Source organism: Podarcis muralis, chromosome 11 (genome assembly GCF_964188315.1).
Source record: "Podarcis muralis chromosome 11, rPodMur119.hap1.1, whole genome shotgun sequence".
Classification (NCBI taxonomy): domain Eukaryota; kingdom Metazoa; phylum Chordata; class Lepidosauria; order Squamata; family Lacertidae; genus Podarcis; species Podarcis muralis.
Window position 1 is genome coordinate 38,120,131 of NC_135665.1, and position 13,486 is coordinate 38,133,616.

The 13,486-nt window shown below is 39.1% G+C and overlaps 2 protein-coding genes across 3 annotated transcripts in view; one reads left to right on the forward strand and one right to left on the reverse strand.

The window, feature by feature from the left end:
* Positions 1-13,486, forward strand: part of IQGAP2 (IQ motif containing GTPase activating protein 2) — a 119,291-nt gene that overhangs the window by 82,035 nt on the left and 23,770 nt on the right. For both annotated transcript variants that reach the window (XM_028748003.2, XM_028748004.2), the window contains 3 exons: positions 5,681-5,771; positions 9,198-9,359; positions 11,803-11,945. In XM_028748003.2, the coding sequence (XP_028603836.2) occupies positions 5,681-5,771; positions 9,198-9,359; positions 11,803-11,945 (396 nt within the window). The remainder of the gene's footprint in view (positions 1-5,680; positions 5,772-9,197; positions 9,360-11,802; positions 11,946-13,486) is intronic.
* Positions 622-5,038, reverse strand: F2RL2 (coagulation factor II thrombin receptor like 2). Its single transcript, XM_028748005.2, has 2 exons — positions 4,189-5,038; positions 622-2,425 (listed from the first exon to the last, which is right to left on the reverse strand). Exons 1-2 carry the CDS (start codon positions 4,250-4,252, stop codon positions 1,323-1,325), a joined length of 1,167 nt encoding a protein of 388 aa, XP_028603838.2. The 5' UTR covers positions 4,253-5,038; the 3' UTR covers positions 622-1,322.

Sequence of the window (13,486 nt, forward strand, 5' to 3'; positions counted from 1 at the left end):
CTGACAGTGAGTTTCCTGCTACTTGCATGCTGGCCACCGCCCTTCTTGCTTCATCGTCCATAGCTCACCAGTCAGTCATAGGGAGAGGGCCTTTGGAAGTGATTGTGTCACAAGCACAAGTCATCTCCATATTTCACAGCAAACTAGACTAATCTAACACAATTCACCCTTCATTGTAAGAGTGAAGTACAGGATAACTGCGTATAGTTTTTTCAGAATTGTATAACACTCTCTTACACACACACACACACACACACACACACACACACACACACACAAAATATCTTTGGTAGCCATGTAGCAGAATACCTAGAATGATATTAAGTATGTGTAGACTTAATATAAACATAGTTTTGTTCTGTTTACAAAGGTTATTATTTAGCCAGAAGTTGAATTTCCTGAAGAAACTGTCTCTGCAGTGTTGAGCAAGAAACAGTGTTGCTAGTTGCATAATGTTCTGAAGCCACTTTCCAATGTAGGGAAAAGAGGGCAGCTCTGTTATCTGTTGTCATGTTTACAAGCTTTTTAAAGTTGTTTTAAAAATAATAATATCGGTATTACAAAAAAAAAGATGCATTTGTGAGTTGTAAGCCTTAAAAAACTAACGGAACCAATATCAAATGCCAATGAATAAAAACTAAACATTTATTCAAAATTTAAGTTGTACTGAGTGCAGTGGGACTTGCTTTATATAAACATAGTATTCTAGGCAATAAATGTAATGTTCAGGTTTAGCAATGCAGTGCAGGAAATGACCACAGGGGAGTAGCAACGACACAACTAAAATGTAGCATGTAAATTAAGGCATATTTTGAGATTAAGGAAAAGTAATGTGTTTGTGTTCCATTGCTAGCCTTTTCAGTTTTAGAAAGAGAAACATTGGGATGATCAACAAGTTGGATAATTTTGTTTGGTTAATCTGTGCACCAGCAGATTAATGTTTAATTAGCTAAATTGGAATAAGATGACATAATACCAGAACCTCCATATAGGTGTCTCTTTGAGATGGTGAATGAACTATAAAGTAATCTACATTTAAATTAGTGCTCATTGCTAGAGGAAAAGCCCATAGATATCTTTTTCATTCCCAATTATGGTAATGTAATAGAACCAAAATAGGTTTAAAAAGTAAACAGATGTGTGACTTTAATGCATATCCCCAACAGCTAAATTTTGTCCTTAGCGATATCAGTTAAACCTTGCAACCCTAAAATAGTTTGAATTTATTCAGTTTTGCCATTATAAAAATAGATATCTTAAATAGTAAATTTATGAACAAATGATGTATGTACAACTTCATCAAGTATCACAGCAGAAGTGTGTCACGTCTTTTCATCCCGGGGTATTTTAACCATGGTGAGAGAAACGCTGCTGTTATCTTTGGTTTTGGACATCATGAAGTAAAGGAACGGATCGAGGCAACTGTTCAGGCTGCTTAGACATAGAGCAATAAGGTAAAAGAAATACAAATTGTCTGTAGAATGACGATGGTAATTCACATGATGAACGATCAGTATGACATTGCTGGGTGTGTAGCAGACAGCGAAAATGCTGAGGATGAGAAGACTGATTTTGATGTACCACAGCCACTTCCGATCATAAGATTTGAGTGTTCGGATAATTGAAACATAACAAAAAATAACAATGCAGAACGGAATCACAAATCCAAATACTGCCAGCGAGATGAAGTAATAGTATTGGAAGGATGATGGAGTTTCGCAGGTATTGCTGACATCATGGCAGGTAAAGATATTCAGTTGATCCAGATTATAGCTTTGCTTCGCTATGATCAGAGGCAGCATGTATAAGAAAACAACTGTCCATACTGCTCCACATGCCACTGTTGCTAAGGGCTGCTTGGGCAGACTCCTGTAAGTAAATGGATAAACAATGGCCACATAACGGCTGATACTGATGCAGGTGAGGAGGAGCGTGGAACAATACATATTGCCATAGAAGATGGCAGTCATGATTCGACACATTGGTTCTCCAAATATCCAGTTGTTGCCTCTGAGGTGATAGGAAATTTTGAACGGCAGCATGATACAGAAGAGAAAATCTGAAATGGCTAAGTTAGTGTAGAATATAGCAATCCGGGCCGACCTGAGCCTGAAAAACAGTGTCCATAGTACAAAGGCATTTGCGGGCACTCCTATTAAAACAACAGCTATGTATAGTGCTGGAATCAGCTTTACACTCAGAGGGCTGGTAAGGTACTCCAACGTGGTGTTGTGTACTTTCAGTACTGAAACGTGGGACCTCTTCACAGAACAGTTGTTTTCTTGGTTGTGATTTGTCCTTGTTGCGCCTTCCATGGCAGAATGAGGTATCTTTTCATAAGCACCTTGTGGAGCCCCATGGAAAGTCCTGATGGGGAATGTCATGTTACCTTGACATTCCAGGCTGCTGTTGTTACATTCTCTGTCTAAAAGTTAAAAAGAAAAATGGGTAGTTGCAGTAATTTATACTCAAATTTTGTGTGTGTGTGTGTGTGTGTGTGTGTGGAATGAACAATGTTTCCCTGAATATCATATACTGTATTTTTCGCTCTATAAGACGCACCAGACCACAAGACGCACCTAGTTTTTGGAGGAGGAAAACAAGAGAAAAAAATATTCTGAATCTCAGAAGCCAGAACAGCAAGAGGGATTGCTGTGCAGTGAAAGCAGCGATCCCTCTTGCTGTTCTGGCTTCTGTGATAGCTGTGCAGCCTGCATTCGCTCCATAAGACGCACACACATTTCCCCTTACTTTTTAGGAGGCAAAAAGTGAGTCTCGTAGAGCAAAAAATACGGTATACAATGGGTGTCAGACTAGGACCTGGGAGTCCAGGGCTCAAACTGCCAGTTAGCCAACAAGTATGTCCTTGGGTCAGTCATTGCCTCTCAGCCCTAACCTACCTCACAGGGTCGTTGTGGGGATTAAATGAAGGGGGGAAACCATTTGCATCATCTTAAGCTCCCTGGAGAAAAAGGTGGTATATAAATGCAATACATGATACAAATATGTTGCTAATTTTTAGGGAAAGAAAAGGGCTCTCAGAAATCAGCTTGGGAAGCAAAAAACCTTTTCTTTGCCATCTAAGGATTGGTATCACACACACACACACAAAAAAAACTTCACCTACAAAATTAGCTTTCATGGTCTGCTTGTTACTTTAACTTCTGTGCTTGGGGGGTGAGCTCTGTATCCCACAGTTAAATTACTATCCCAGAGGTAAGTTATTCCCCCTTGTAAATAAAATTTGGGATTGCAATCTTAAACTGCTTGAGTGCCAATTAATGTGAGGCCGGCAAGTTTCACTATCTTTCCTGCAGTAACTGTGAAACCACGTCACATCTTTCTTTGTATTAGGTGAGAAGAACTTTGCCTGTCAAGGCTGGAGAAGCCCAACACTGCAGTGTATGTTTAAAGTTGGGGAAATTACAATAAAGCAGGTCTTTAAAGACTTAGACAACACAGGAAATACTGCAGGGCTGTTTTCTGGATTCTCATAACCGAGTAAACAAATGATTCTAGTTCCCAATAAAACATTTACTGTGCAAGCAGCCTTCATTTATCATCCTGTCAATAGAGAAATTATTCAGATATGAAGGCAGGACTACGAAGAGACTTGAAACAGACAAAATAAAGTAGTAATCAAGTATTTTGTTTGTTCTTAATCCCCGTTATGTTATGCTAAACTTGCTTTCCACTGTATATATACAGAACTTCATTGTTTATAGAAGCTATGTTAATACTCAGACAACTTTGGGATGATGTTATTTTTATTAGCAATGTGTTTTAGGAATGCTATTAGATTTAGTATTCTGTAAAGTCCTCAGAAGGGGTAGGGGTTTGTTTGTGTATTTGAAAATGCATTAATATATTTTCAAATAACCAAAGAACATATAATGAAAAGTTAAGTTTCCACAATGGATTGCCATTGCCTATGTATAATAGGGAATATTACCAAAGGCAGTGACACATTACAACCAAGTACTACTAATGAAAATTAAGCATTAAATATGTTGTTTTCTCCCATCAAGATACTTGAGCATTAAATACTTCTTTTTACCCATCACTGAAATAGAAATCTGCCTCATTTGAGATTGTAATACTCCATTAAAAGATAGATACAGATATGGCTTTGACTTGGTCAATTTCTGTCAAAAGAACTAAGACACAACACAAATGCGAACTTCTTACCTTTCTGGGATAAGCAGGAGGATATGAAGAGCAGTCCACTTATTAATAAGAGTATAGATGTCATTGTAGCAGTAATCAAAACTCAGTTTTTAAAAATATGCATTTTAGCTTCTCCGTTGCTGCTTAATCCTCCTTATAGGGAAAGAAATGCTTAGAGCGTCAGATCTGTGAACTGAACTCATCCTGTATGTACTAGCAGTTTTGAGGAAACTTGCTGTTTTGTTCTTTGGAGAAGGGTGTGACACACCAGAATGTGGAAACAGGCGAAGCTGCTTAAGCTTTGAGCTGACACAGAGATTAGCTTCATTTAACAAGAGTGAAGTTAACTCTTGAACTACCATAATTAGAGAGAAGAATGGGGTGTTCGGTCTCTAGGACTCCCAAAACAATTATTTAAGAGGAGGAAAACTTGGTGTTAACTTGCTGGCCTAATCTGGGCTTGAATTTGCATTTTAGCAACCCAGTAGGCCTGGGAATAAAGCATAACCAGTGATAAAAGTCCACAGACTCAAGACTTTAGCTGAAACAAATAATTTGGTTTATTGATAAACTATGGCCTGGTTTACATTTCAGATTAAGCCATCATAATAATAATTAAAATCACCATGAGTACTACCAGTTCAGTTGTGCATAAGCCTCTGAAGACCCAACTAGACTTGATGGTGACAGACCTGTATGTCAGTTGTGAGTTTTTACCAAATTCCTGAAGCCGAATTTTGGTGAAATGAACTTTGTTTTATGTAAATGCAAAAAGTTATCTAGCTTTAAAAAATGTGTTAACCTCATTTTCCAAATGCAATAGGAATCTAATTGTATTTTAAACCCTAAGCTGAAATTTTGTGTGGTGTGTGTGTGTTAAAGTTTATAGTGGTATAGTTGGATGATGTGGCTTTTTACTTGTTTGCACGCACACATCCTTCATATTGCAAAGATCTTGAGATTGCAAACCAGCGTTTTTTCATGGGCACTGAGTCATCTTCCTGTGCAAGTCTAATACATTCAATGTTTTTCTCTGGGAATAAACTTTAAACCCACATCTCTGTTAATGAACATTATTAACATACCAAACAACCCAGAGTTTGTGAAGTTTCCAGTCTAGCAATAGAATTAGAAAATGTGAAGCTGATCTTCCATTCCCAGTTTCAAGAACCAAGTATTTAACACTGCAAACTCCCCTATACCACCTGATATTATCCTGGCTACAATGCATCACAAGCAAAGAGCACACATACTGTGCTGCTGTCTCTGCAGAGTAAATGGGATAATGATGTTCAAAATAAGATATATTAAGTGTGTGTACGCCCAGGAAAACAAAACATTTCATTTTTCATGGCATTTCATCCCATCTGGCATCATAGCTTTCAGAACTCGCAAACTCATACCTTGTCGCAATATTTCAGAAAGGTTGAGTAAACATGGTTTTTCATTGGACAAATTGAATACAGATCCAAGAAACTGTATTAATTTTAGTGCCCTTTTCTCCCTTCTCCAGGAATCTCATGATGATTCTTCAGTTCTTTGGTTGGATGAGATACAGAAAGGAATTGATGATGCCAACACGAACATAGAAGATGCATCAAAATGTAAGCACCCACCTGAATCCATTCTATGAACTGGTAATCGTTATTTTGCAATAGCAGTAAAAGGCTCACTCTCTATTTCAACAAGGCCATTTAAATTCCATTTCACATGACCAATTTACCTTGGGAATTCATACTTGCATGATTGTGTGCAATGGCTTTCAAGGATAGAACTTTGTTAGTACAGAGATGCAACTGATAGCGGGAGATGTAAGCTTACCAAAAAATTTCACAACTTCCCTTGAATAATCTTGTGAATTTCGACTAAGTGACCAAGATATTGACTCATTTCCTACCTTGGTGATATAGCATTATAAATCTCACTATCTCATCTATGGATAGGCCTTTGTTCAGTGGTAGAGTATCTGCTTTGCATGCAGAAGTTCCCAGGTTCAAACCTTGGCATTGCCAAGTAGTCTAGGAGAGACTCCTGTCTGAAATCCTAAAGAGCTGCTGTCAGTCATTGTAAACAACAATGGGACAGATGGACCAATGGTCTGACTCATTATAAGGCAATTTCCTATTTTTTCTACCTCTGTCTGTCATAACTTTACTCCTAGACCCTCAATTTCCCATCCATTAAATCACATATGATTGTTGTGAAGGTGAATGCAGTAAACCTTATAAAGTACTTGACAAGTTAAAAGAGCCAAGCTGCTGTTGGTATGGAATAACCAACTAGAATAAAGCCATGTTGACTTGTGGATGGTAGAGGTTGTTAAAGCTTAGTACTTCAGTATGTTGAACGCTACTTTTGTTGTCAAAAGTACTTGCTGTTCCCTTCCTGAAAAGGTAGACATGAACTTTGAAACCAAGTATTGACACCTGTTTACCTGGAACTTTGTCCCCCTCCACAAGTCAAATATACACCTAGCAAGTCACATTCTGAAATATACAATCTATATGGACCCAAGTCTGTTTACTTTGACTCTCAACTATTTTATGTAAAGAAAATGACATCATTTAACTTAAGTTTGCTTTTGCTTGAATTGTTTGCTGATTGTCCAAGGATGTAACTCCCCCTCCCTCAAAAAAGACCAAAGATTTAGTAAACACTAAAAATGACAAGCTGTTGAATTTTGGATATTGTTGCTGATTTACTAGATTCATTGGTTTGCCTTCTCTGCTTTGTAGTGTGTGATATAATCCTTCTAGCGACTGTACCATTTCAGCCTGAAAGTGGGTATTATATGTTTGCTACCCAAATTAGGAATAAACCTGCATTCCTTTGCTTAGAAAACCAGCAAATATCGGAGAAAGTTAGCCTAAAGTAGAACCCTCCTCCCTGGCTAGCTAGACTTACATATTAGAACCCTCCCCCCATTTTAATGCCAGAGGAGAAAGAGTAATTATGCCATTTTCCACCTGAGTGATAAAGTTATTTGTAAAGCAGACAAGTATTGGAGAGAAGATGTGACCCAAAATGAGCTGCAAACTTGTTTGGGTTTTTCTTCATTTTAAACATTGGTACATCACTTCATCCCACACTCAAGGTGGCTAATACAATCTAAAACCCACATAAAATTCATTAAAAACTACTCCTTATTTCCTTGTTTACAATATGAATGAATCCCTGTGACGGGGTGAGCTCCCATTGCTTGGTCCCTGCTCCTGCCAACCAAGCAGTTCGAAAGCACACAGTGCAAGTAGATAAATAGGTACCGCTCCGGCGGGAAGGTAAACGGTGTTTCCGTGCGCTGCTCTGGTTTGCCAGAAGCGGCTTAGTCATGCTGGCCACAGGACCCAGAAGTTGTATGCCGGCTCCCTCGGCCAGTAAAGCGAGATGAGCACCGCAACCACAGAGTCATCCGCAACTGGACCTAACAGTCAGGGGTCCCTTTACTTTTTACATCGCTTCATCCCATACTCAAGGCAGCTAATACAATCTAAAACCCACATAAAATTCATTAAAAACTACTCCTTATTTCCTTGTTTACAATATGAATGTTTTCATGCCGTTTATGTGCTCTGAACCTTATAAGCAAGTTTTATAGGGCTAATATCTTTACTAAAATTTGCTAAACCTATTTGACCAGAGGGGAAGAATGTAACAAAAGAAAATTGAGAGCATTGTGGGAAGCAGTGTTCAATTCTTTCTTTCTTTCTTTCTTTCTTTCTTTCTTTCTTTCTTTCTTTCTTTCTTTCTGTTCTTGTTTTATTTTAAAATTTATATCCCACCCTTCCTCCCAACTAAACCCAGGGCAGCAAATGCACAAAAAATAAAACACTTAAAACATCTGAAAATAATACCAATGCAGACGCAGACTTGGAAAGATCACTACTTAAAAGGGCTTTCCTTCTCTGAGCTCAAGATGGCATATGTGGGTCTTTATTTCTCCAGCTGAGTGAGGATTTGTTCCCATGTCTTCCCAGTCCTAGTCTGGAACTCCAGCTGCTATGCCACTCTTGCTTAAAACTTGCCGTGCCCAGCCTTCAGCAGTTCTGCATCTGCACTGGCACTAAGTTCTTCTGTGAATTAAGAGACTCTGAAGTTCAAGCTTAACTGTTAAAGGCAGTATGGAAGAGGAGGGGCAGTTGGGGGGGATTAAAAGAATAAAAAGCATACATATGATACTTTCAGAAGTGTTATTCATTTATAAGAACATTAAATGTATATCTTAAGGTTTGTATGATGTTGTGTCCCTGCTCTGATCACATTCCAGGCTGGTTATGGGAAAAAGCACTCTGGATGTTTTCAGATACTTAGTTATTTGTAACATATTCCGAGGCTTAGACCTGACACCAAGCACAGCTTCTGGGGGATAAGTCTCCAAACTCAGTGAAGCCTCTGAACCCAAAGCAAGTTTACCACTGATATCTATATCTGTTTCTATATCTATACGCTGATGGAGTTCAAATAAGCCACTTCTCGGAACATGGTAGCTTAACTCTGCTTAGTTTCTTGAAGGCTTTCCTCCCCCGGTGGCAGTGTAACACACAAGCCCATCTCCCACTTAAAAAAATCATTCCTAATTACTCTCTCAAAAATTAAGCAATACATGACTAGCATAACCAACTGCATTCTTTGGCTTTCCCAGCCACTCTGAAATATGTCAAAATCAGATCTCTTTTAAGGACATTTCATTGTAGCACGCAACTTCCTCTCTCAGCATTCGTATGGCATTAAATTTCAGCAATGTTTAATTAACTCTTGAATGGCTGTGCAAATGTTTAATAAAGTCAGAGTCATCAATATCTCCCACATTCAGATTATTGTTGGATTGTTCAGATTATTTTCCCCACGATAATCTGATGTAAAGCACATGTCCTGTGCATGAGATGAATCCCCGAGTTCCCTTTGTCAGTTACCATGAACTGGACTAGAAAACGGTGGTTTCACCCTGTGCCACAAACCTGCTTAAGGGCCCATAATGTATGGATTGCTGGAAATGCATAATTGATAACCTTTCACTTTCTTCTGTCCTTTAGTGGCCATTGGGACAACAATGATAAACCAGTGTTTAGAAAATGGTGATTCTGCACAGATAGTCACCATCCTGCAGCCTCCTAACTTCAATTTAAGAGCTGTCCCAGAGTGTGCGGAAACATACTACAACAGTCTGTTGCAAGCCAAGAATCTAAAAACCAAAGGTAATACCCTAACCCGTCACATACAGCACAACAAATTGGACCTAGTTATATATGAATTTTTTATAAATGTTTTGCATGTTTCACAAGCTGTTTGTCTACTCCTATTGTTAAAAGCATTGCTATTCTTAACATATGCCAGTTAAGAACCATTTTAGATGTGTCTTGTTCTTGCTTGCCCTTGAAAGAAATGTTTTTATTAGCAGTACTTGAAATACTCTGACAAAGGTCTTCTTAGATGTTTTAGTTGGGGGAATGTCAATTGCTAATTAAACACAGAAGGAGCTGAGCTTGAAGCAGAATTGTGCTTTCACAATTCTGATCTCTGTTGCAAACGAGAGCAGCCCTCCACAGAACTTCCTGCTGCCTCAGAAGTTGCTGCTGAGTTTCTTCTGACAAGCTGCCTCTGGAGAAGGCTTGGCATTCCAGAATTCCTGCATTTTGTAGTTCTATAACTGTGTGTTCCTGCCCAGATTCAACTGTATAGCATTGCTTATGACTGTGGCTTTGTGCATGTGCACCATATGAAGACTATAAAAACATGATGACCCTCCACAGCAGAGGCATAGATCTGATTGTTTAAAAGCATAGGAACTATATTATTGGATCAAACCAATGACTCACTCACGGCAGCATCCTGTTTCTCTCAATGACTAGCTAGTTTGCTTCCTGTGACGAACATCTGGTACAAGGCTCCTGCCACTAATTAACTTCTGTTTTCTACCAGCCTTTACTTCCAATCTGTTTCTCTCAAAGTGTGCATGAGGTGTGACATCCAATAAAGATGTAAGCAGCAGCCGTGAGACAAAAGTTTCATTTTGTTTTGCACTAGGCTAGACAGACCTGCCTCTTCTTTCCTCATTATTCAAATCACATAGTGTTGGCTACTTCATGCCTATTCCCTTCTGGTATTGAATGATTAAAGCTTAATAAAAAAAGAATCCTACATTTTGCAGTGTTATTATCCCTCTCCCCACCCCCAACCACAAAGAAAATATTTTGTAGGCCTCTGATGGTACTATGGGTAAATATGGTCCTGCTAGCTACCTCTTCTAATCATGCACCTCACAAGATTCTGCACAGTTCTCTGTTTAAAGCAGACTTAGGAGGTTGTGAATCAAAGCTTCAGAACTCTTGGAGTGGCTCTGTTGCCTCTGTTAAGTCTACTACTTCCCTAGTGAATGTATAGTCTCAAACATTTGTCGCTGCAGCATTGCTGAAGCTGAGCTGGTATGGGTCTGTTCAGTAATCTGGGTGGGAAGCTACTGAGAGTCCTCAACATGATATATTGTTGTTTGTAGTAGTAGTAGTAGTAGTAGTAGTAGTAGTAGTAGTAGTAGTAGCAGCAGCAGTAGAAACCTTAATTTGTCACCTGCCTTTCACCCTAAAGTCCCAGTGCAGGTACACTTTAAAATACAGTTTAAAAACTTAAAATTTAAAAAATGTAATAACAAAAAGTAGGGTTGGTCCTGAAGAAATATATCTCCATTATCAAAGGCCAGGCTAAAGAGGTGAATCTTTGGCATTCACCAAAAACTGTATACAGTAATGAAGTTGCCAGATGTATCTCTGCATAGAGGGATTTGCTGCCATAAAGAATGACCTCTCCTAGGCCACCCGCACCCAGGCCGGATCTTAGCACCTGAGAGGGTCTGTAGGGTGGTCTTTCAGGTATTTGGGGCATAAGTGGCTTTGGAGCCTTTGTGAATGCAATGTAGATTTATGGTAGCTGCAGAGGCAGAAGTCTCTTCTACTTGGCCAATCAATGTGGTTGCAGAGCTTGCATTGTGGAGGCTGCAGTAGCGATGGTTTTAAGCAGCCTTCACATTGTGTTTGTTCATGTGCAATTTAACCCTAAACTGTTGTAGAGTAAGCTGACCTAATTAAGGTCTAGGGAGGAGGTGCCAGGGAAGGAACTAGTCATCTAGTTGAACCCCCTGCAATGCAGCAATCTCAACTAAGGCATCCATGACAGGTGACCATCCAAACTCTGCTTTAAAACCTCAAATGAAGGAGACTCTGCCACCTTCTGAGGAAGTCAGTTTCCCTAGACCAGTGATTCCCAATTAGGTAAGTACTGCAGGCCCCCTGCTTTTCAAAAGCAAAACCATGGAACCCCCCCCCCTTTTGAAAATGTTGGTATCTCTGTGGTAGTTTTTGTTATGTGAATGGTCCAGTGGACCCCCTGGGGTGTGCGGACTAGGAAGCACTGCTCTAAATCATTCAAATATTTATAACTGAAGTGAAGTTGTGGTGTTCTAAAACCCCTGAAGTAGAGTGAAGGTTACATGAAGGTTGAATCCTTGTCTCAGCACCATGTCCTTTTTCTCCTTGCAACCACAAGTCTGTATTGGCGCTGAAGGATTAGAAATGGGAGGGTGGAAGCACATTTGTGTTATTTTGGCAATGTCTAAACAATAAAATTATTGCCTTTAAATTCTTTCAGATCCTGATGAAGGCCCATGGATCAAATTCTTAATGCAAGGCATCTATGATTATTACTATAATGTGGAAACTGGAAAGGGAACTTGTGTACCACCTGAAGGAATTGTACCCAAAACATCTTGGCTGACTGGTGAAGAGATTCAGGTAGAACAAAATAATTGCTGTGATTCGTTTCTGTGTTAGTTTTGGATTTTTTTGAGGAGAGTGTAAAATGAAGCTGCTTTGAGCATGGCTTTAACTATCAATAGGCAGCGTGCACATAAAATGATGATGAATGATGAGGAAGACGCTGTTGGGCATCAAGAATATAGTTAAGATGGCAATGGAGCAAGGCATGAAACTCAGTGGCAAAGAAGACAGCCTTTCATTTTAAATGGAAAGGTTGCAGTGCTATTTCTCAGACCTGAAGCACTCTGGAATATCTGTTTCTTTATATTTAGCCTTAATTATGCATGTTAAGAGTTGCAAATATTTTTCAAGGTAGTAATGTCTTCTGCATATTTAGCATTCCACATTTAATTTTCTTAAACATTTATTTTAAAACCAATTACAGATGGGGAGTTCAAAGATGCACTATAAATTCATTTTGTCGTGGTTCAGATCACAAAACCAATGCATCAAATATTTCCAAGGCTCATCGTTTAGGGCTTATCTCTTCTCCCCCTGCCCCCAGCAGCCCAAATTTGACAGGTGGGCAGGACCACCCACCTGTAAATTGCATGATGTCAGAATGATGTCAGGTGGTTGACACCTGTCAAAGTCATTTGAAAACAGCTGATTGGTTACAGAAAGCTTCTTTGAAGTCTCTGCAGAGGGAAAGAGGCATCTAAGAATGAAGCATTCTTTTTTCTGCAGAGGAAGCAGTTTATATTCTCAGCGCTTCCTCTGGTGCTTCGAATGAAAATTGCTTCCTTTTGAAAGAAAAGATATAAAAGACGCTGCGTTTGAAAATGAGCACTTTTCTCTTTCCTTAGAAAGCTGTTTGTTCTTAAAGTGCTCAAATATTCTTGCAGCAGCCCATGGCAGCATTAGGAAGTTCCAGAAGCATAATTGATTTCAGTAGAATGCTGATGCCAGCGGATTGTCTGGGCTTCAGCTTTGCAAGACTCTCTTTCAGCACAAACAAACAAGCTGATCCTTGCTGCTTGCAGAAAATTCTGCACTGCACTTTAAAGCCCCAACAACCAGCTGTTAGACAGGGCTTCAAAGCACCTTGCAAAAGCTTTTTAAAGGTGCCATCAATCAACTGACCCCCTTTTAGCCCTAGCTATGACTTTATCTACCATACACCTGATGTCACATATGGGCTTTTTTTCTGCAAAATATATTATTATGGTATGTTTCATTATGCCCTGAAAGGATTAATATCTTCTGAACTAAGCAAAGATTGCCCTGAGAACCATAGACTGTAAGTCCGGTCTGTGCTAGGCATTTTTTTTTTTAATGTTATCCCGGCCAAATGTTCTGAACTACAAAGAAGAAAATTATGAAAGAGACATTTTGCACACTGGAGATGCAGGGAGTTGCACAGTGAATTGCTAATCAATCTGGCAGCATTTTAAAGATAAGAACATCCTAGTATAATAACCCTTGTGGAATTCACTTGATGGATGCAGTTTTTATGAAGACCTTGTACCAGTTCACAGTGTAGCAACATGAATTATAGAACAAATATTAGAAGTAAT